General features: G+C 46.4%; 1 protein-coding gene across 1 annotated transcript; it reads right to left on the bottom strand.

The window, feature by feature from the left end:
- Nucleotides 1–7,137: 7,137 nt before the first annotated feature.
- On the bottom strand, nucleotides 7,138–9,001 carry LOC309838286 (C-C motif chemokine 2). Its single transcript, XM_082679344.1, has 3 exons — nucleotides 8,872–9,001; nucleotides 7,991–8,108; nucleotides 7,138–7,608 (listed from the first exon to the last, which is right to left on the bottom strand). The coding sequence occupies exons 1-3, from the start codon at nucleotides 8,945–8,947 to the stop codon at nucleotides 7,503–7,505; spliced, it is 300 nt and encodes a 99-aa protein (XP_082535470.1). The 5' UTR covers nucleotides 8,948–9,001; the 3' UTR covers nucleotides 7,138–7,502.
- Nucleotides 9,002–20,158: the final 11,157 nt, after the last annotated feature.

The raw sequence follows: 20,158 nt of genomic DNA, 5'->3' as shown, positions 1-20,158 counted from the left end.
TGAGAAGAATGTGTATTCTGCTGCTGTTGGATGAAATGTTTTGTATATGTCTGTCAGGTGTATTTGGTCTAAAGTATAGTTCAAGTCTAATGTTTTCATATTGATTTTCTGTCTGGATGATCTAGCCATTATTGAAAATGAGGTATTTAAGTCCCCTACTAATATTGTTGTCTATTTCTCCCCTTAGATCTGTTAGTATTTGCTTAATATATTTAGTTGCTTCAATATTGGGTGCATATGTACTTATTATTGTTATATTCTCTTGATGAACTGACACCTTTATCCTTGTATAATGACCTTCTTTGTTTCTTCTTACAGTTTTTGGCTTAAAGTCTATTCTGTCTGATATAAGTATAGCTACTTCTGCTCCCTTTTTATTTCTACTTGCATCAAATATCTTTTTTCACCCCTTCACTTTGAGCCTGTGTGTGTCCTTAAAACTGAAGTGAGTCTCTTGTAGGAAGCATATAGTTGGGTCTTATCTTTTTAATCCATTCAGCCACACTATGCCTTTTTTGGAGAATTTAATCCATTCACATTTAGAGTAATAATTGGTAGGTAAGGACTTAGGACTGCCTTCTATTGTTTTCTTAATATTTTGTAGTTCCCTTGAACCTTTCTTCCTCTCTCACTGCCTTCCTTTGTGAACTGATGCTTTTTCATAGTGGTATGCTTTGATTCCCTTTTCTTTATCTTTTATGTATCCATAGTTTTTTGCTTTGTGTTTACCATGAGGCTTACGTAATACATCTTATAGATACAACAGTCTATTTTACACTGTTAACAATTTTACTTTGATTGCATACAAAAACTCTACTCATTTATCCCCCTTTTATGTTACAATTAACCTTTTTGTGTATCATGTAACCATTAACATATTATTGTAGCTATATTTATTTTTAATACTTTTTCCCTTTAACCTTTGTACTAGAGTTAAGTGTAAAATCATATTACAGTATTAGAGTATTCTGAATTTGACGATATGCGTACCTTTACCAATGTATTGTATATTTTCATATAACTAATTAATGTCCTTTCATTTCAGCTTGGAGAACTCCTTTCAGCATTTCTTGTAGGGCAGGTCTAGAGGTGATAAACTGACTCAGTTTTTGTTTATCTGGGAAAATCTTTATCTTTCTTCACTTCTGAAAGACTTTAAGCCAAAAACTGTAAGAAGAAACAAAGAAGGTCATTATACAAGGATAACGGTGTCCGTTCATCAAGAGAATATAACAATAATAAGTACATATGCACCCAATATTGAATATTTTCCAGGTAGAGTATTCTTGGTCGGCAGCTGTGTTTTGTTTTGTTTTTTCTTTCACTATAACACCCTACTCTCTTCTGACTACAAGGTTTTTGCTAAGAAATCCACTGACAACCTTATGGGAGTTGCTTTTTTTTTTTTTTTTTTTTTTTGCGGTACGCGGGCCTCTCACTGTTGTGGCCTCTCCCGTCGCGGAGCACAGGCTCCGGACGCGCAGGCCCAGCGGCCATGGCTCACGGGCCCAACCGCTCCGCAGCATGTGGGATCCTCCCGGACCGGGGCATGAACCCGTGTCCCCTGCATCGGCAGGCGGACTCTCAACCACTGCGCCACCAGGGAGGCCCGGGAGTTGCTTTTTTAAGTTACAGGCTTCTTTTCTCTTGCACTTTTAAGATTCTCTGTGTCTTTGATTTTTGACTGTTTTATTACAACGTGTCTTGGAAAAGATCTCTTTGAGTTTGTTTGGGAACCTATGAACTTCATGAACTTGAATATCCAAATCTCTCTCCAGATTTGTGAAGTTCTTAGCCATTATTTCTTTAAATAAGCTTTCTGCCCCCTTCTCCCTCTCTTCTCCTTCTGGGACTTCAATAATTCACAGATTGTTTCTTTTGACGGTATTCAATAGACCACAAAGTCTTTCTTCACTCTTTTTACTTCTTTTTTCTTTGTTCTCCCCTGACTAATAATTTCAAAGGTCTTGTCTTCTATTTCACAAATTCTTCTTGGTCCATTCTGCTGTTGATGGCATCTATTGTATTTTTCATTTCATTCATTGTATCTCCAGCCACAGAATTTTTAAAAATGATTTTCTATTTTCTATCTCCTTGTTAAACTTCTTATTTTGTTTGTGTATATATTTTTTGACTAATTTTGTTGAATTGTCTTTCTCCATGTTCTTGTAGCTCGTTGAGATTCCTTTCAAAGGATATTTAAAATTCTTTTTCAGGTAAATAATAGATTTCAGTGTCTTTGGGTCACAGTTACTGGAAGATTATTGTGATCCTTTGATGGTGTCACGTTTCCTTGACTTTTCATGTTCCTTGAAGTCTTGTGCTGCTTTGTTTTTTGCGGTACACGGGCCTCCCACCGCTGTGGCCTCTTCCGTTGCGGAGCAACAGGCTCTGGACGCACAGACTCAGCGGCCATGGCTCACGGGCCCAGCTGCTCCGCGGCACGTGGGATCCTCCCGGACCGGGGCACGAACCCGTGTCCCCTGCATCGGCAGGCGGATTCTCAACCACTGCGCCACCAGGGAAGCCCTGTGTTGCTTTCTTTGAATCTGAAGTAGCAGTCACTCCCTCCGGTCTTTACTGAGTGACTTCAGGAGAGAAATACCTCCTGTCAACCCTGCTAGGGATTTTGAGGTTCTCTCAGAACTTCTAAAAATATGCTTGCTCCATGCTTTAAGCTCCCCTTTGTGGCAGAATTCTTTAACTTGCATGCCTTCTCTCAAGCCTGCCAAGTGCTTGGCAGCCTCCTTTGCTTTCTCAAGGGCGGGGCTAAAGCCCAAGTAGATCTCTCCCTGAGGCACAGATTCAGGCCGGCTTTCTGCACGTGCTCTCTAGCTGTCTGCCAAAGCTCACTCTTGCCATTGTTGGGAACACTCAGAGGGAGCCAGCCACAGGTTGGGTGTGTGTGTATGTGTGAGGCTCATGGAGTGCCGGGGTGCCCGTGGGCCACTTAGGGAGATCTGTAGCTGAGATCTTGCAGGCTTCTCGGAGTCTGTAATGCAATTAGTAGGATCTGCATCCTTCTAATGCCTCCCCAAAGTTCTATCTGCTGCTCTCCCAGCCTCTTCCTGGCCCCTAGTCATGTATGTAGTTTGGAATCAAGACTCTGTGAGGAGCAGGAAAAAAATGGGTCTCTGGGGCAGTGTCCACATAGCTGGGGAGCTGGGGAAGTTCACACACACAATCTCACTCCCCGCCCCCCCAACGTCTCAGGAGAAAGCACAGCAGCCCAGAATGTCCTTCTTGGCACTGAGCTGTACCACTTTGGGGGAGGGGTAACGCAGGTAACGTGAAACTGGTCCTGTTATGCTCTCCAATGCATCCAAACTTGATTTTCTTGCTCCAACTGTGTGGTGTGCTGGAACTTCTCCACTAGAAACCTGGACTTCCACAAAGGCTCTCTCATCTGTAGGTAATTGGCTAAGACACTGTTCTCCAGGGGCTTCCAAACCACAGACAGGAGGGGCTGGTGCCAATTCATGGACTACTGCAGATTTCACAGCTAGGACTTCGATCTATATGCTTTTGACCTGATGAATGGGTGGGCAAGACTCCTCCCAGGTCCCGTGGCATACAGTGCTTGATCCCACAGCTGCAAAAAGGCACTTTTGTTCATGGATAGCTGAAAACTTGTTGTTGTTGATGGGGAGATATGAGCAAGGGACATCTTATTTGGTCATCTTACTGACTTCACTCTTCTTTCCATTACTTTTAAATTTTTTTGTGCTCCATAGTTTCTAGTGTACCATTTTATTTCCTCTTCTCTTTTATTTTTTTGCGGTAGGTGGGTCTTTCACTGTTGTGGCCTCTCCCGTTGCGGAGCACAGGCTCCAGACACGCAGGCTCAGCGGCCATGGCTCACGGGCCCAGCCGCTCCGCGGCATGTGGGATCTTCCCAGACCGGTGCACGAACCCGTGTCCCCTGCATCGGCAGGCAGACTCTCAACCACTGCGCCTCCAGGGAAACCCTCCTCTTCTCTTTTATCGTATATTTTTGAGTTATTTTCTTAGTGGGCACTATGAGGATTACCGCTATTATTGTAATTTGTAACAATCTAGTTCAGGTTAATACCGTCTTAATTTCAATAGTATATGTGAACTTTGATCCTATATAGCTCTCCTGCTATATGCAGGGACGATGAATGAAGAATCACAGAATCTGGCTGATGCCTGTCTCCTGCCCCTTCTCTCTCTGGCTTATTTCTTTTGCCCCAGTCTCTTATTCACCATTATCAGGTGTGTGGGGAGAAGGTGGAAAGGGTGGTGGGGGCAGAGAAAAAAAAAGCTGCTATGAATGGAGGAGGGGGCCAGGAACTAAGGGATGCAGAAAGCCTCTAGAAATTGGAAAAGGTAAGAAAACTGATTCTCCCGTAGAGTCTCCAGAAGGAATGCAGCCCTACAGACCCATTTTAAACATCTCCAGAACTTTAAGATAATATATTTGTATTGTTTTAAGGCATTAAGTCTATGATAATTTGTTACAGTGGCAATAAGGAATGAATACAGATTTTGGTACCGGGAAGTGGGGTGTTGCTATTACAAATACTAAAACATGTAGAAGTGACTTTAGAATGGGGCAATGGGAAGAGGCTGGAAGAATTCTGAGCATGATAGGAAAAGCCTAGCTTTCCCGGAACAGACTGTTCGCAGTGACAGGATATGAATACACTTGGCATTCCCTCCTGAAACATGGCCTCTTGCCAGTGCTATGTGCTCAGAGATTCGTTGTGCAAGGAGCAAGGAATCCCATGCTTAGCTGGAATGACAGCAACAACAAAAATGGATTCAAGGTTTCCTGAAAGTGAGTAGATATGGTTGCAAAGGAAATGTGAGTAGATAATTTTGGGGACTTGAGCACACGCATTGCCCCGCCCCTAAGCCTCCCTTCTTTCCAGACCCTCCACTTCAAATCAGCCTGGCATTAGAGGGTCTGATGCTCAGTAAGCTGTATGGTGATGCCCCATTTGCTTGCACTTCATTCTGTTTTTGCCTCCTGGCATCCACTGCAATTTGAGCGGTCAGGGCTGAGGATTGGAGGAGTGAAGGACGGGCAGGGGGTACGGTTGGGCCTGGCACGAGGGTCAGTGAGTTCCATTAACAGCTGCCAGTGAATTGGCTGCTGACTGATGTACAGGGCACTTTGGGAGTGTTCCTTGGAGTTTTGATGGAATCCCTCAGCCAGAATCAGGGACTCCGGATGGGCTCAGGAATCTGGAAGCAGAATACCTTCTCTTCCCCTTCAGCTCTAGGTGGTAGAAATGAAAGTTTTCCAAAAGACATACACCCAGATCCCAAAACCTAGGGTCTGCTGGGTTCCTACATGCAATACAACATCATCCCCATTTTATTGATGGAGACTCAGAATACTCAACCTGCCCTAGGTAACAGAGTGAGTCAGTGCCAGTTCCGGGATTAGAACCTAAGTGTCCTTCTGCCAACCAGGATTCTCCCCTACTGCCAAAGGCACTGCCTGATCTAGCTTGATACAGCAGCCCTCTCCCCACCAGAGTGGCCTTGGTATCTGCAAACTCACCATGCAGAATTTATTCATAGGACAAGATATTTGCTTTCCTTAGTGGAGGAGCTGTCTGGGTCTAGGTGGGTCAAATCCTCACAGGTAGGTCAAAAGCCATGCAAAGGAATAGACAACTTAGGTGGACATTCTGGAAAAAGAGGCCTATCCATCTAAAATATGATCTCAGACTCCCGGGGTTGGGATTAGGAGACAGTGATGGAGAAAAGTGCATTCTGGTTTCAGGGAAAGCTGACCCCTTAGAATGTAGGTTGTAGAAGGAGCTTCCTCTTTATCTTAAGTCACAGGTCTTCTCCTCCATCTACGATACCCAGCATTTCACTTTGCCCAGCTAATTTTTCTCCGATGTTACCTCTTATACTCCATATTCAGACACTCATAATCTCTTGCCTGGACCATGGCAGTAGCCTCTTCCTTGTCCCTACTTGTCCAGGTCTGCAGGAAGCCAGTACGTTACAGTTACTGAAACTCATCTATGAACCTCTGAACATGGACATGTCCTTCCTCACTGGCTCAAACATTTCCAACATCTCCTGTTAACCTATGAGGCTGAGTATTAACTTTCCACCTTGACATTTAAAACCCTTTACTCGGGACTTCCCTGGTGGCGCAGTGGTTAAGAATTCGTCTGCCAATGCTGGGAACAAGGATTCGAGCCCTGGTGCAGGAAGATCCCACGTGCCACGGAGCAACTAAGCCTGTGAGGAGCAACTAAGCCCGTGTGCCACAACTACTGATCCTGCACTCTAAAGCCTGCGAGCCACAACTACTGAGCCCGCATGCCACAACTACTGAAGCCTGCATGCCTAGAGCCCGTGCTCTGCAACAAGAGAAGCCACCGCAATGAGAAGCCTGCGCACTGCAATGAAGGGTAGCCCCCGCTCACTGCAACTACAGAAGGCACGTGCACAGCAACGGAGACCCAATGCAGCCAAAATATAAATAAATAAATAAAACCCTCTACTCAACCTTCCTTCCTAATCTTCCCTGTCACTTGACACAGACATGGAGCCCAATTCTCATCTAATTGGTTTTCTCCCTCTTTGATGGACATGTCATCATCATTTTTACCTCTAGATATTTGGTCCCACTCTTCTCCTTTTGTTTTCTTTTTTCTTTTTTCTTTTTTGGCCATGCCACATGGCTTGTGGGATTTTAGTTTCCTGACCAGGGATTGAAACTTGGCCCTCGGCAGTGAGCTCACAGAGTCCTAAGCACTGGGCCCCCAGGGAATTCCCTCTCTTTTTCTTAATGATCTTGTAATTTGTCTAGAAAAATCTCATGCATTCATCAAAGATAAGTTCAAGTCATATATTCTTTTTTTTTTTTTTTTTGCGGTACCTGGGCCTCTCACTGTTGTGGCCTCTCCCGTTGCGGAGCACAGGCTCCAGACGCACAGGCTCAGTGGCCATGGCTCACGGGCCCAGCCACTCAGCGGCATGTGGGATCCTCCCGGACCGGGGCACGAACCCGTATCCCCTGCATCGGCAGGTGGACTCTCAACCACTGCGCCACCAGGGAAGCCCTATACTCAGCTTTTTAATTTCCTTCAAGAAAATGTCAAAAGACACGTTTTGTACAAAAATATATATATTTTGTTCAACAGTTACGTAATATACATTTCCACAATAGCACTTTCAGCAATGACTTAGAATGTAAAACAAAAAGTTTTTTCATTAATCATCCTTGCAAGGACCCTCCCGCCATCCCAGGGGTAGAACTGGGATTCACAGAGGAAAGCAATTTGCCCAAGTCTCCATTTAAAAAAAGAAACAAAACACTAGTAGTCATGGAAGATAAACTTAAAACATCAATAACTTAAATAAGATTAATATTACTTAAGGCATCATGTTTCATATCAATAAAGTGCACACTCTTTAAAATTATAATAAGATAACATCATAGGGCAGTTAGGGAAAGCCAGAAGAAAACAAACTGTCTTCAGATTCTCGGGTTGTGGAGGGAGTGCTCAAGGCTTTGGAGTTTGCCTTTTCTCGTCCAGATGTCTCATGGAGTCCTGGACCCACTTCTGCTTGGGGTCTGCACAGATGTCCTTGCCCAGTATGGTCTTGAAGCTGTGGAGAAGAGAGGGGACGGTTAGATGGAGTTCCGTTGAGATTTCAGCCTATGAATGCAGCCTATTTACCCCAAGACGCTGCCGTGGGAACTTGAGGAGGAAAGCAGGTGGGAGGAGGGAGCCCAGGGCAAGTCAGTCCTGTAGATGGTGCAGATAAAGCCATCCTGATTTCAGGCTAAAGAAACCGGGATGGTCTGAATAAGCACCCAGATGGAGAGTGATGTTAGGAGTAACTTCTTCCCTTGTGGCTGCAGTTTTTCCATTGGGCACCTTTGGATATTGGATTAGGTCATGTAACTCTCTGACTTCACATTTGTGAACCATGCCCCTGGCGCCCCGAGGAAGAACTGGACCACGGAGGCCTGAAGTGTTCAACTCACATCACAGCTTCTTTGGGACACTTGCTGCTGGTGACTCTTCTATAGCTCATCAGCCTCTGATTCGAGATCTTCTTATTGGCGAATGTATAACAGCAGGTGATTGGGGAGTTAATTGCATCTGGAAACAGAACCACAAAGAAAAAGCACTTTAGGACGGACTAGGTTCTTTCTGATCTCAATCAGAGCAGAAAAGAGGAGTAAGGAGAAGACAAAAGGGAGTCAGGAGTGGAGGTAGAACCACTTAAATCCCAATACTTCTGCCTATGCTAGAATAGCATACAAACTCAGTTTCCTATGCTCTAAAATGGGTATACAGCATCGATAATGAACTGAGGGAAGGGAGCTCTGTTAAAACTAAATAACTTAAAAAAAAAACTAAATAACTTTTGGAAGTGCTCTTAGGAGGAGCTAATAATCCAAGTTATCAGGGTCAGGGACACAGCTGTGGGTCCCCTTTAGGCTCCAAGTAATCGATGCTTGGTTGTGAGTTTCCCTAGTACCCACTGCCTCTGCAAAACTGAGTCTCTGGAGTCCAGATTCCAGGTCTCCTCCTCTGCCCTCCACAGTATCTGGAAATACCCTGCCAGAGAACCCCCTCTCTTTATATCCCAGTCCCCAAATTTTGCTGAAAGGAGCCAGGGCAGTAACTGCTCTGGGTTCAGGCTTCCAGAGCTGGAGTTCTGGAAGGAGCTGGATTTGGGGTCTGCAGCTGGAATTCTCATCCCGGCTCTGCCCAAGGGAAGCTCTGTGATCAAGCTCACTCCTATGCCTCTCTGACTTTCCTAGTTAAAGCGAGAGTGTGGGTACCTTCTGCTCTGATGGCCCATCACAACCCAGGGATGGGGTGATGTGCTTCAAAGGGAAAGAGACAGGGGACTTACCTGGCTGAGCGAGCACCTGGGTGCTGAAGGCGGCTGTTGTGAGCAGCAGACAGAGGAGGGCTGCGGACACCTTCATGTTGGAGGAAGAGGATTCAAGATTCAGCGTGGGAGCTGTTGGTTTCTGGATTGGTCTCAGCCTCTCTGCTCCTGCAGTGGCTTTGCCTGCCTTTTATTGAAAACCAAGAGGGTGGAGCAATGGGAGAGAGGTTGGCCCAGGACAGCAGCATCCTCAATGAATGACGAAGTGGAATCTTGAAAGTGCTGAGCAAGTGAAGCACCCGAAGACATTTCCAGGAAGTAGAAGAGAGAAGCGGTAGGTCAGGACTGGACACTTTTTCCATTCGAAGCTGAGATAAAAAGAAATGGGAGGAGCAGGGTACAGTTATATCCCGAGAGACCACAGACGTAAACCAAACGGTTTATTCTTAAGGATTCTGCTTTCTCCGAAGTGAAAACTGCAGAAAGGAAGGGAAGCAAGAGAAAGAGAGGTCACAAGGACGATGAAAGCATCTCTGAGCTTAACCATGGTTTAACCCTGGTCCACCTTCAAGCAACATCCCAGGGGACCTTCAAGCCAAGAAACGGTTCTGAAGTCTTGGCAGCCCCCCCCGCCCCCCCCGCAACAGCATACTAAATCCCCTTGCTCTTTAAAATGTAGGATGGTGGTACAATTGAAGCTTAGCCGAACTATAGGGTTTTTTTAAACTATAAAAGTGAATTCTAGAATCATCGGATTTAAGACTTGGAAGAAGCCCTCTAAATCATGTAGTGCTGCAAAAGAAATTTTCATGTAATACTAATGCAGTACTTACTATGTGCCAGGAATATTCTAAGCCCTTTACAAATGCCAAGCCTTTCAATTCTCCAACCCCATCTAGTAGGTATTGTTCATTCCAATTTTATAGCCAGGCAACGAAGATACAGAGAAGGTAAGTAACCTGCTTGAGTTCCCCCAAGAAGAACCCAGTGTCTTGTGCTGTCATGACTAGGACATATGAAAGGGGCACATTCTCCAGCTGGCTCTCTGGTCATTTACCTGGGTGCCCTCTGTCCTCAGCCTCTGCCAAACTAGCCGACATCTAAAGGGGAGTCGGGGATGTTCCTTGCGGTTAAGTCATTATGGGATTTGGAGCCTGTGGTTAGCACAGCAGGCAGACAAGACAAGAAGCGTGTCCTTTGCTGCGGCGGCTGTTAGCCCAGCTTCTTTCTGGATTCCTAGGTAGCAGGGGTGAGCAAAGGAACAGCATTACTGGAATTAGAACACTTGCCTTCATGCTGCAGCTCTGTCTTAGATTTCCTCAGAAACCCCAGAAGCAGTCATAATACCTAAGACCTCAGCATTCATTTCAGTGAACTCTTTTCTCTTACAAATATGATAGGATTCCTTGAGGCATGTTGGTGGCTAAGCCGAGCCTCGAATTCAGGTCTCTACTCCCCCATTCCACTGCTTCGTGCTTTTGAGCTTGCTTGGTCTTTGCCCAGTGAGCATGGAAGGAGCTGGTGACCTTTCTTTCTTAGAGAGTCTTTGAGACAAGGTCTATGAAATACATGGAACTTTTTGGAAGAACCGTCTGACATTTGTAACCACTACGACATTTGTAATAAGAAATGGGTTCTATTGAACAAACGACTGTATCTGGTCCATATTAGTGGTGAGTAATGGCGAAGAAGAGGACTAGCTGGTGTCACTGAGTGTTTCCCAGGAGCCAGGCCCTGTGCTTGGGTGATTTCCAGCATTGTCTCATTGGTCCTCCAAACAACCCAACTTGCCTTACATTGCAACTGAAGTGAACTCACTTGTCGAGGATCTCACAGGTAAGAGCAGGTGGGGCTGAGATTCCCACCCAGGACACTGATTCCAGAATCCCTACTTCCAGGCACTAGGCTTAATGTCTCAGGATGGATATTGGTTTCCTAGAGAATCTAAGAGCAGAGAATCTATGGAGAAGCCATGCCAGGCTCTTGGGTGTGATTCCAAAAGGGCAGGACAAAGAGAACAAATTAACTTGGGCACTGCTCTGCTTGTGCCCCTCTAGGAGCCTTAACTGCATTCTGCCTGACTCCTTTTAACCCGCCTACCACCTCCTCACCCCCGACTTGGGCTGTTTTGCTCAGTGCTCTGCCAACAGCTCTATCCATTCTTACTGAATGAGTCAATTATTTTCAGGAATGGAGACTGTGTAACGTCATGTACGTCTTCCCAGACCATCTCACCTTAACTTCCGAGACATTTTTCCTCATATTAATGGAAACCCCTCTCTAGTCTATTAGTGTCCTTTTCTGTGGACTTGGTGGATTTCATCCCGTTTCCTTCTAGAATCCGGTCATTCCTTGGATTTTTGTCTAGGTTAACAAATTTAAAGATGTTGAGATCTTAAAAAATGTAAGTCTATAAGAAAAAAACCCCACAAAACCCCCATAATATTGAAAAGTAATAGAACATCTGGGTCTGAAGGTTTTATCTGGAAAGTTTTCAGCTGGATAGATATCAGGCTTTCGTATATGATTATTCAGGTTGTCTATTTCTTTGTGGGAAAGTTTGGGAATTTGTTTCTTGTGATGTATTGGTTGGTTTTATGTATCGTGTTGAATTTATGGACATATATTTGTCCACAATATTCTTTTATTACCTCTTTATTGTCTAAAGGTTAAACGCTGATGTATCATCTTTCATTCATGACATTGATAATTTGTCTTTATAAATAAAAATATAATTCCCCTAAAAAAATCAAGATGTTGAGATCTTGAAACTGCTCTCTCTTGATTCTGCTAGGTAGTTATCATTCCTCGTCTCCTAGAGCCAATGCACCTGTAGAGATCTTACAGTACATCTCCTCTTCTTATGTAAGGAAACCATATTCTTGATATGGGCAGGGAGAGCAGCTGGCCCCTGGTCACCCATAGTCACACAGAGAAGTTTTCTGGGTTTTTTTTCTGAGTTTTCAGGCAGACGTCTGAGTATTTGAAGCCATGTCTCTGCTTCAGGAAGGGATCACCATTTTTGGAAAGTGACTCAGTCACTGCAAGTGTCAGGCAACAAACAGATCAAAGGTGAAAGATGAGTCAGAAGAGAAAGTCTTCAGGAAGATGGTAGCTGCCTCCCTGTCACTTCTGCTCAGTCAAGAAGAGCTGCTCTCCCCAGATGGAGGGTCAATCACAGGATGGGAGAAACAAGTGGAAATTCCCACTCTGAGGCAGCTCTGGAAGTCCCCAGATTCCTTGGAGAAGAATGCACTTGGCTGGAGCCTGCATTCCAGATGCTGGGTTTGGATCCAGAGACGTCTCACGGGGCGCATGTGCTGCAAACATCCCAGTGCAAGGTCCGGGTTGGGGCCCTGCTTCAGGGCATGCAAGGGAAAGGCCCCGGGGAGAGTTGTGGCGAGAAGGCAGGGTTAAGGTTTTGCTGTTCCCCAGAATCCCCAGTCCCCCTGGGACCCCTCCTCAACAACACACAGGTGAGGAATGGAAAAGTTCCTCTTGGTGAATAATCTTTCCTTCCTTCCTCCCTGTGGGCTGACCTCACCCCCCGCCCCAACCCGGATCTTCCGCGTGGACCTTGATCATCGGCCCAGACTCCCACTCAGTGTCAGGGGCAAAGGAAAGAGGAACTGAGAGTGATCTTTCTAGACATATCAGAAGCAGCACCTCGCCCCTGCCTTGGTCCCTTCCACAGTTCGGTTGCTTCCCTCTCTGCATCTAGCACGGGCGCACTTACCTTTGCATGCTGATGCTTCTCCGGTTCAGGCCTTAGAGTGAGATACACAGTAGGCCTTGCACCCATTAGGTCCTTTCTAGACACTTCCCCAGGCCTCTCCGCCTGCTGCTACCTACCGTTCTCCTCCACGTTAGCTCTGAATTCTAGGGAGGACAGAGCTTACTTTCCTGGGGCCCCAACTCTAGGATCCCTTGCCTTTCAAGGATGAGAAATACATTCTTTATTCTTGCACAGAATGTCAGATAAAAACAGAACCTTGGAGATTATCTTCCTGTTTCATGGATGGGGAGATTGAGGCCAAGAAAGAGGCTGTGACAGGCCTGAGGTGACGTAGTAGACAAACAGCAGAGTTTGTGGGGACTTGTCTGTTTCTGGGTTCTCAGCGTAGCACCCTTCCTCAGATGCTGCACTAACTCCTTGTTATAACACACAAACAGTTAGCATCTTTTCGGTACACAGCACCAGGTAGGGGACTGGGATTGGAGGATGGGAAAAGCGAGCCAGACATGCAGCCTGCTTTCCAGATGAGATGATTAAGTAGCCACGGGAAGTCAGGCTGAGTTTATAAGTAAACCTAAGCAGTGCTCACCCCAAGCTTCAGCATCCAGGCATTTCCTGTGTTCCAGGTGGATCCGCCCCAAGTTTATATGTGTGAAAGAGCCGAGGATGTTTGGGGGAGGGAGCAGGGGGGGATAGCCTATGGGAAGAGAAAGGAAAGACTCACCTGCAACAGCCAGCTCTTGTTGGTTGGGGACGGAGAGAATGGGTCTCAGCCCAGTGGGGGGCTTGTCACTTAGACTGCCTTGTGGGCCAGTCCTCAGGGACCAGCACCTGAGCCCTACAGTGAGGGGCTGCTCTGGGCAAGGGGGTCACGTCTAAGAAAATCGTTAGGATAATGACAGTGTAAGACTCGATACTGCTCCCCAGATAGACTGTAACCAGGGGTAGCACCATGTGGGAGAAGCCACTTTCTAGGGATTGCACTGCCCAAGGTGCCCCAGGCAGTGTCAAGGGGGCTGGTGAGCACAGTTGAGGTACCCCTGTGACAGCCCTGAACTTGGGGGCATCGTAGGGAAACAGAGCTCATGAAGAGCAGGTGGAGTGGAGACAGAAAAACACTGCTTTGACAGCCTTCTATGGCATCCGTGGTTTTTGTTTGTTTGTTTGTTTGTTTGTTTTTGCGGTACGCGGGCCTCTCACTGTTGTGGCCTCTCCCGTTGCGGAGCACAGGCTCCGGGCGCGCAGGCTCAGTGGCCATGGCTCATGGGCCCAGCCGCTCCGCGGCATGTGGGAGCTTCCCAGACCGGGGCACGAATCCGTGTCCCCTGCATCGGCAGGCGGACCCTCAACCACTGCGCCACCAGGGAAGCCCGGCATCCGTGTTTTAACACCTGTGTTGGGGTCCTCTGAAGGAAACGCAAGTGACACACAGAATCACTGCAATAACCAGAGAGATGCAGAGCTGTGAGAGCCCCAGCTACGGGGCTCAGGAAAGCTTCATGGTGGTTATTTTAAGATGGGCTCAGGGGTTGGCAGGTTTCGAACCTTGGGTGATTACTGGATTGAGGAGGGGTGCATTCTGGAGCGAACTTAGAGAGATCAGAGGTTTAAAGTGCTCACATAGCTTCTTGGGATCTTGTTAAAGTACAGATTCTGATTCTGTAAGTCTTGGGTGGGCCTGAGATCCTGCATTTCTAACCAGCTCCCAGGTGAGGCTTATGATACTGGCCTATCGTCCCATTAGAAGAACCTTAAAAGGGCTCAGCAGGGGAAATTGTGGTCAGGGGTGGGAAACATGAGCAGTTCATCGTGTCTAGACAAGGGTTCTTACCTGTGGCTCTTGGCTAGGCTTCAAGAACCGTCTATAATTGTGTCCCACATTTACGTGATTGTGTATTTTTCTGGAGAGCAGGTCCGTAGCTGCCATCAGATTAGCAAAGGCATCCGTGACCTCCAGATAGTTAAGGACCACTGAACCTAACAAAAATAGAGTTCTGGTCTTCACCTCTGACCTGCTGAATCGCAGTCTGTAATTTTATTATTTAAAGATTATTTTTTCTTTCTTTCCCCCTTTTTTAAATTGAAGTATACTTGATTTACAATGTTGTGTTAGTTTCTGCTATACAGTAAAGTGATTCAGTTATACATATATATTGATATTCTTTTCCATTGTGGTCTATCACAGGATATTGACTATAGTTCCCTGTGCTCTACAGTAGGACCTTGTTGTTTATCTATTCTCTATATAATAGTTTGCATCTGCTAACCCCAAACTCCCAGTCCATCCCTCCCCCACCCCCCCAAAGCTGTATTTTTTCTAAGCTCTCCTCCTACCCTCAGATGATTGCTGGTCTATATTTGGGCACCCCTGGGCTGAGCATAGGGTGCATGGGGTAGAGGCTGTGCTGGAGGGCTGGGTGGCACAAACAGGAGAAAGGCACAGACAGAAAAAAGAAAACAGGGAGATGGAAAGCGTAAGAGAAGAGAGGGGGTAAAGAAGAGGGAAACTTGAATCGTGGAAAGAGCCCCAGGCAATGTCAGGCCACTAGGGCCAGAGGCCTGGCTCTGCTTCTGTCTAGCTGGATGGCTTTGCACAAGTCACTTGACTTCTCTGGGCCTCTTCTGTAACGTATGATTAGTAAGACAGCGTTTCTAACATTGTCATGAGACTCCTATGAAATAATAAGCCAAAGGTGTTTTGTAAGCAGCGTGTAAAAAGCTGTGTCACTCTGAGGGCCTGAGCAATACGATCTCAGACAGTCTCTGGGTACAAGGTCAAGCCCAGGAAGCCCTGATGGTTTTTTTTTTTTTTTTGACTGCACTACATGGCATGTGGGATCTTAGTTCACTGGCCAAGGATCCAACCCGTGCCTCCTGCAGCTGGAAGTGTGGATTCTTAACCACTGGACCACTGGGGAAGTCCCCAAGCCTCCACTCTTATTTCTTGCTCTGAAAGTGGATTGGGCATCTATATCATGCAGTCAGGTTTCGATTTCCCGGGCTCTTTTTTATCAGTTTTCTTGTCTGTGTGTGGACAGGGAGAGAGCCTTTAGGGGCTGACAAAAACTGAGGGTCAGAGAGGAGCAGCTCCCAAATCGAGTTAGGGTATCAGCTCCCTCACCCAGCAGCCAGCTCTCACTGGAAGTTCACATTCTGACACGTCCTTGTCTGCCTTTAACCTCCTGTGGCCCCCAGAGTCATTCTTGGCTTCTAGAACCCTCCATGCTCCATCCCACCTCAAGGCCCTTGCCCAGGCCGGACCCCAGCTCCTGGTACAGTGTCTTTCCTATAATGGATTCTCAACAAATATTGTTTGAACTAATGAACAGCCCAAGACTCTCACAGCATTTCTCCCAGATATCTGAATTATGGGATGATTTAGTATCAGGCAGGGAAATGAGTAGGGAAGCAAGACTTTTTTTACCGAGTTCCCCACTTCTTCTATTTGGGGACGAGATCGTGGCAGGGCTGGGGAAACAGTGCCTGGACCACTACCAAATGGTGGCTTTCGGGGGCCCCATAAATCCCTTATGGGGATGGGCTGTTTCTCCCTTTTGGTTGCAAAACGTGCATGCCGAGAAAGGGAAAGTTCAACCCAAAAAAAGCTCCTGCTTTGTTAATAGTTTCAGGTGGCTCGCTGGTGGAACCTGCGGTTGCAAAGCACTGGCTACACTCCAAAGTTCTCCCTGCATTTACGTAAATTGGAGTCTGAGAGAGGGTCTGAATGAGGATGCTGAAGGTATTTGTGCAAGGGAGAGAGTGATCTTGGGGGAAATTGTTCTGCAAAACACATGCAACCTTTCTGGCTTAGATGCAGGGACCTGAGAACAAAACATTATTAAATAATCCACCTAATGGTGTAGGAATGTCAGGCATGCAGGTGGGCAGGGATTTTTGTCCTGTATCCCCAGCACCAGCACCCAGCATTAGGGGTTTGACATATATGTGATAACGAATGAATTAGGGGAAGATAACTAGAGCTGGAAGGTGCCTGAGAGGTCCTAGAGTTGACAATCCCTGCCCTGATTAAATCAAAATGGGGAAAAGAATGTTTCCCAGGATTTTAGTGCACTCGTAAGTCAGTGCAGACAAGCCGTGTGTGTGTGTGTGTGTGTGTGTGTGTGTGTGTGTGTGTGTGTGTGTGTGTGTTGTGGAAAGTGCCTGGTCAGGGATCTTAACATTTTCCAGTGAGACTGCCAGCTATTTTTTCTCTAGGAGAAACACTTCTTTGTTTGTAGAGAAATTTTACTGAGGCCATAGAATTAGGCACTCATTGTGAATAGGCACTCATTGCCCTGGAGGGAGGGAGGAAAGAACCTTTGGTGGCCAAAGAGAAAGGCTGCCCCTTCGAGCACCCCTTGCGATGCAGAGCTGGCCACAGGGGGAGCAAATGGACCAAATAGACATTTGCTTAAGGACCAGGTGACCTTCTAAAAGGAGAGGAATCGAGACCCTGTCTTTCAAGTCCAAAATGATTAGACACTTTCTGAGAGTCTGAAGAGGTTCCAAGTGGATTGGTTAACTCGAGTTCTGAGTCCGGGCTGAGAATTCAGGGGGTGAGGGTGGAGGTGGGAAGACCTTCTGGCCCGCCCTCCACCATGTGGATGCAGTAGTCATGCTTTGAGGGCAAGTTGATGGTGCTGATGATGCTGTTGCCTTGGAAGCCCAAGGCTGGCACCGTGGTCAAGACAAGAGGAGGCATAGTTAGAGCAAGGAGCAGGGAACCGCTTTGGGTGGTTGGGGGTCAGCTGTCTACAGTTCCCCCCAGGGGCTGTGATGGAATCAATGGTAGCCAAGAGCCCTGGCTACTGATTGGTGGGTCAGATCCCCCAGCTCTCACTTTGCTTGCACTTTAGCAGCAGGACTGATCAGCTGGACCAAATAGGTCTCCATGGTCCTCGGGCAACATGAGGAGGTTGGGAGGGGGCACTTAAGCATGAACTATTACATTTCCTCCTAATCTGGACAACTTGGGGCTCTAGGGATTAACTGAACATAGTAAAAGAGACATGAACCATTTGTGCCTTGAGATGGCAAGAAAGACTATGTCAGTTACACACACACACACACACACAGTTCTTTACTGTGGACAATTCACTGCTCCAGTCCATCATGTGCCCTCTTGCTTTTCCCCACTCCCCTCCCATTGCGATTAGGAGGTACTTATATTTCAAAATCATGAAAAGCTTTTCCCTTATACAATTTTGATTTCATGATGATGATAAACATTAATTGTAGTATTTACTGAATGCCTTCTAGAACTTCTGTGCAGTTCATGATGTGTGCTTTATGACTCATTAAACCATGTGAGCCTAAGAAGAGCACTGTAATGTGAGTGAGACCGGGATCATCATCCCCATTTCACAGGTGGGGCAACTGAAACTTAGAAGTTGACTTGCTCAAGGACAAGGGGTCTAGGAAATAGAAGCGCTGGGATTGAAGTCTACGTGTTCCCGGTCCAAGGTCACTCTTCTTCATGTTCCAACAGTCATTTCCTTCTCCTGGTTATTTTCCTTTCCCTTCATCCTAAAGCTCACCTTTGGAGATCACCTCCATCTACTGTGTAAATGGAAAGCGTGGTGAGTAGGTGGAAGGAAGGAAAAAGTTAGGTGATGTAAACCAACTAACAGGGATGTTCTCCAGTGTACTCTGGGTCTCTCTTCAAGTGACTTCATTGCCACCTCACTTCAGCCCCTGCCCCACATGGCCACCCTCTGGACTCTGTCATCTCCCTGAACTTCTCCATTTCATGGTGTTGGACTGAGTAATACATTTCTTTGACCACAGTCTTCCACTTCCTTCCCCTTCAGCAATTCTGTGTCACTGTGTCATCTCCTCCTGGCCCCTCGGCCCCTACCTGGCTTCCCTTCCTCCCCAGCCCAGCCTGGGGTCGGTCACACTCTCACCAGCACACCGATTCCCTCATTTCTACCATTCTGTCCCCCCACTCACCAGTACCCAAACCCAGTTCATCTGATCATGTCCCCAATTCCCGACCACTCCCAGGCTGTCAGCCTTGCTGGAAACCTCGCTCTTCTCGATGGCTACACCAGCAATGCTTTCACGTATCCCTAGGTATTTCTTTCTGCCCCGTTCCACGGCAGTGCTCCAAACCTTCACCATTCTCTTATAACTCTTGCTCCAGCCTCAGAGCTCTCAGGAAACAATATACTCCCCAGTATAAGCAGAGACTATGAGATGAGAATTCCCTCAATGCTTGCCTCCATGCCCCTATCAAAACTTAATCCCATCTTCATGTTATGACATCTCTTCTCTCCTGCCTTAGAAGAAGAGATGGTCCCTCTTGTTGAGGGTCACGGATCAATCCATATCCTTAATCTCCTGCAGTCTTTTCCAGAACCTGTCATTCCCCATTAGCTCCATGCCTTTTCGATCTCCCTCGTTCCAATCCCCTTCCTTTCTTCCAACCAACATGCTCAAGTCTTCTTCATTATTTAAAAAAAAAAAAAAAAGTACTTCCCTTAACTCCATCTTCCCTCAAGCCACTCCCTTGCTTTTCTTTCTTTCCATGGCAAAAACCCTTGAATGATTGATCTCTACTATGGCCTCTACATTCTCAATTAATTCTACAATTAATTCCTTAACTGTGGCCATTTACTTCCTATATCTGTTGCTCAACTGCAATTCTTATGGTCTCCTCAGCAACCTCCTCATTACTTAATTAAAGGAATTATTCACAACTCTGATCCATTGTGAAACCACCGTCTACCACTCCCTGTTTCAGGAAATCCTGTCCTCCTTTTGTGTCTGGGGCTCTGTTCTTTTCTTGTGTTACTCTCTGCTTCTTCTTTTTTGAATTGCATTCACTGGCTTTTTCTGTCTGTTCATCCCTAAATACTGATCTTCACGAAGGTCATGCCTGTATTCTCACTCTTTTTTTGTTTTTGTTTTTTTAATATATTTATTTATTTATTTAGGCTGCATTGGGTCTTTGTGGCTGCACGCAGGCTTTCTCTAGTTGCAGCGAGTGGGAGCTATTCTTCATTGCGGTGCGCGGGCTTCTCATTGTGGTGGCTTCTCTTTGCTGCGGTGCACGGGCTCTAGGTGCACGGGCTTCCGTAGTGGTGGCTCGCAGGCTCTAGAGCGCAGGCTCAGTAGTTGTGGCGCACCAGTTTAGTTGCTCCGCGGCATGTGGGATCTTCCTGGACCAGGGTTGGAGCCTGTGTCCCCTGCATTGGCAGGCAGATTCTTAACCACTGTGCAACCCGGGGGGAAGTCCCTGTATTCTCACTCTTCACTAGCATTTGCAGACTGGTGGCCCATCGCCTGGTTCTGGCCTGGAGACTTTTTCTGTTTGTCTTGTACAGTGATTCAAAAGAATAAAAGTAATTGCTAATGTTTAAAATGGGAACGATTTCTCATTTAAAACTTTGGATATCTGGTCTGTCTTGGTAGAATCAGAATTGGCAGTGCTGAGCCTGCATCCTCGCATGGCAACGATCTACGGGAGCAGAGTGGCTGTGGTCCCTTTGGATAAAGCATAGGTTCACAGGCTCACCAGAGAATCCCTTCCTCCCTTCCCCACAATTTCTCTGTTAATTATTGCTCCCT

This window comes from Grampus griseus (assembly GCF_964374135.1).
Source record: "Grampus griseus genome assembly, chromosome: 20".
In the NCBI taxonomy this organism is placed as follows: Eukaryota; Metazoa; Chordata; class Mammalia; order Artiodactyla; family Delphinidae; genus Grampus; species Grampus griseus.
Note: the sequence above shows the minus strand (reverse complement) of the source record. Positions and strands in the feature narration are given on the sequence as shown.

Excerpts from the sequence above, each read along its gene's own strand:
- LOC309838286 (XM_082679344.1), bottom strand. The coding sequence starts at position 8,947 with ATGAAGGTGTCCGCAGCCCTCCTCTGTCTGCTGCTCACAACAGCCGCC. Across the intron at positions 8,109-8,871 it reads CCAGGTGCTCGCTCAGCCAG|ATGCAATTAACTCCCCAATC; the intron begins GTAAGTCCCCTG and ends TTCTGTTTCCAG. Across the intron at positions 7,609-7,990 it reads TGTCCCAAAGAAGCTGTGAT|CTTCAAGACCATACTGGGCA; the intron begins GTGAGTTGAACA and ends TCTTCTCCACAG.